This window comes from Histoplasma capsulatum, genomic scaffold (genome assembly GCF_000149585.1).
Source record: "Histoplasma capsulatum NAm1 scaffold_1 genomic scaffold, whole genome shotgun sequence".
NCBI classification, from domain to species: Eukaryota; Fungi; Ascomycota; class Eurotiomycetes; order Onygenales; family Ajellomycetaceae; genus Histoplasma; species Histoplasma mississippiense.
Window position 1 is genome coordinate 3,927,211 of NW_001813982.1, and position 3,019 is coordinate 3,930,229.

Sequence of the window (3,019 nt, forward strand, 5' to 3'; positions counted from 1 at the left end):
TGACAAAGTTCTTACTCCCCTCCGTGCTTCGAAGTTTGTTTTTCGATAAGTCCTCGAGTGAAACAGGTCCACGGGGTTGGCGGATGGGTGTTCGCCGGCACGGGCTTGGCCAGGGCCAAAGGTGCCTGTCAGAGGAGTGGGCAATGAGGCGGTTGTTGGGAGCAGTTTTATTTGTATCGCTGTTGATCTTTAGAGCGGAAACAAAAGAGGGTGTCTTCTTATGATTACGACGAAAGGCGTTGGCAGACGGTGGAGGAAGTGGGGTGACTTCTTGTGGAGGGGATGGGGCAGCTCTCGGTGGTGAGGGAGATGGTTTGTAATGGACAGGCGATTGACTTGACTCCGGGGGAGGGGAGACTTCAGCATGGAAAGTTGGAGTTTCCGCCACAGGAGACTGGAACTGCTCATGGTAGATCGTTGAGGAAGGATCCTCATGCTGCTGCTGCTGTTGTGGCAGGCTGTTGTCCATGACAAAGTTCTGCTGGCCAGTCATGGGATTGTAGACAGAGAACAGGCCAGGGTGTCCAGGCACCGGCTGCACAACTGGTTGTATGCCCAGTTGTGCTTGCTGCTGGTAATAACCCACTCCCGGGGTGGTTGGTGACATCACTTGCTGCTGAGAGGCCATCGAAAAACCAAGGTTCAACCCTTGGAATTGCTGCGCGGCAGCTGTGACTGAGGCTAGCTGTTCCTGCAGACGTTGTTGTTGGGCAGCAAGGAAAAGGTTTGTCGAAACCAATTCTGCATACAACTTTTCGTCAATAGGTTCTCCATTCTCGTCAATTGGGAGATCAATTGTGGGAGGCGGAAGTACGTGTTCTGGCAAGGAGTACATTTGATGTCTACTGTTCGACTGGGAGCCGAATGAATTAGCGTGATTGGGAAACAATGCTCCAGTTGATGTCATCGGGACGCGCTGGACATAGGAATTTGGCTGAGCACCATATCTGGAATGATCCAACGATGGATGGGGCTGCTGATGGGACAAGGGAGCAGTGGCGGGTGCCGGAGAATGCTTTGGAGCAGTTCTCAGTCCAGCCAGGAGATGGGAACGACTAGTGCGTGGCGTGGTAACTGAAGGGGAGGACGTAGATTCATTAATGGACCCAATATTTGACGGGTGAGGGACACTGAGACGTTTGATGTGAGAACCCTTCCCACGAGACGCGAAACCAGAACCCGGAACGCCAAGGGAACCGCCATTGAAAGACATGTTATTGTAAGTCATCTGAGCTAGACCGCCAGCGTCCATGCTCAAAGGTCGTGGGAGTAAAGGGAAATAAAATTGGAAATGGATTTATGTAGGGACGTATATTCGTAGAGGCGAGAGAAGGGGAATTATATGTAGTAGGAAAAAAAAAAAAAAAAAAAAAAAAAAACTGTTGTGCCCGGGCTTGTCTGCACAAGAAAACTGCCTAGCTTGCGAGCCAACGAGATGTTGCAGAAATGGTCAGTTGGTGGGTATCCACAAAAAAAGGGTTTGAAAATGGATCAAATTCACGCAAAATATGCGTTTTTAGGGCGCGTTCGAGGCTTATCCACGGAAGGATGGGTTGGAGATTCGAAGAAATTAAGAAATTAAGAAGTATTCGTTCAGGAAACGCTATTAGAAAAGGTATCCCCAAAGTAGAGTGTTTCGATAGAAACGGTCGACGGGTTGAGTTTAAACAGAAATAAAATAAATCACACTCTTCTAGGGCAGCAAGGTTCGAGTTAGCATCAGATTCAAACGAGGGGGAATACCATATATGGATGCTGAAATCAGGTTATACATACCGGAAGAAGCCAAGTTCAGCTATAGAAGAAGCGAACCTGCAGGCGATTAAAATGGATATACAAGTGAATATAGTTTCGTCGTTTGGCGAACGGGCCAGTTAAAGGAGAGAGTGACTGCAAGGCGCGAGGCGTGACGAATAAAATAGGAGAATAGTAATAATAAGAGTAATAACGATAATTTTGGGGTAAGAGCAGTGGGAATTAGCGAGAATAGTGAGATGTCCAAGTGGAGTTCTTGAACGCCGTTTGAGCGTGCGGGTTTTGGGTGTCTGTTGCGAGTTCCGACGATGGAGAGATTTGCACTGCAATCCCAACAAAGAGCGACCGGAGAGCAAGCTGAACGGAAGGAATTTTTTTGAGGGTATTTTCTGTACGACGAAATAAATAAAAAGCGGCAATCAAAATATAAAAAAGGCGAGATTGGACTTTTTATAGCTGTTCTTTTGTTGAAACCACGACGAAGAGGATCGGAGGACGAACGAATTCAAGCGTAAGGAGAGTCGAGACAAGGATTGAGATATGGTATGACAACTATAACGACGACGATGAAAGGAGCGGGCCGAAAACGCGGTCGTTAAAATCAGGATTTCAAGATCCAACCAGCAGGGCGACGCGATCTAACAGAAAAAGGCAAAAACGGCGAGGGCAAAAAACGGAGATATTAATTTAAATCGACGACAGAAAAACCTAGACCCAAGTCTTCATCCACTGATTCAAGCCCGATGTATCTTCTTCCTTAATTTCTTCCTTTCACAAAGTGTCTCTGTTTTGGTTTGTTTTGGAACGGAACAGGATGCTGTTGCTGGTGTTGATGCTGTTGGTATTGGGGCCGAAAAAAGGGGGGTTTGCCAAAGAGACGACAGCAAAGGGAAAGCTTTTTTTTTTTTGTTTCCAGGTGAGACACAGAGCTGGATAGAGAGCCAAGGACGAAAAGAGACGGCGACAAGGAAGAAGTGCGAAAGAAAAGAGAATCTGAGATACGGGCCACGCAGAGGGCGAAGGAGACGGGAGAGGAGGATGGGCGGTGAAGACGAAGATGTACGACGAAGAAGAAGCAGAAGAAGAAGAAGACGAAGGAAGATGTCGACGAAGATACGAGCAGAAGACAAAAAGAGGGGCGGAGGAGAAGAAGAAAGGAGGCGAGAGAGAGAGAGAGAGAGAGAGAGAGAGAGAGAGAGAACAGACAAGGAGGAGATGTAAAAGAAGAGGAGAGTTCGACGCTGCGGGCGGAGAGCGCAGAGGG

The 3,019-nt window shown here is 47.9% G+C and overlaps 1 protein-coding gene across 1 annotated transcript; it reads right to left on the reverse strand.

The window, feature by feature from the left end:
- Nucleotides 1-431: 431 nt before the first annotated feature.
- HCAG_01117 (predicted protein) lies at nucleotides 432-1,252 on the reverse strand (the record flags this gene model as incomplete). Its single annotated transcript, XM_001544021.1, has 2 exons — nucleotides 432-458; nucleotides 587-1,252. 2 exons carry the CDS (start codon nucleotides 1,250-1,252, stop codon nucleotides 432-434), a joined length of 693 nt encoding a protein of 230 aa, XP_001544071.1.
- Between the last annotated feature and the right edge of the window lie 1,767 nt (nucleotides 1,253-3,019).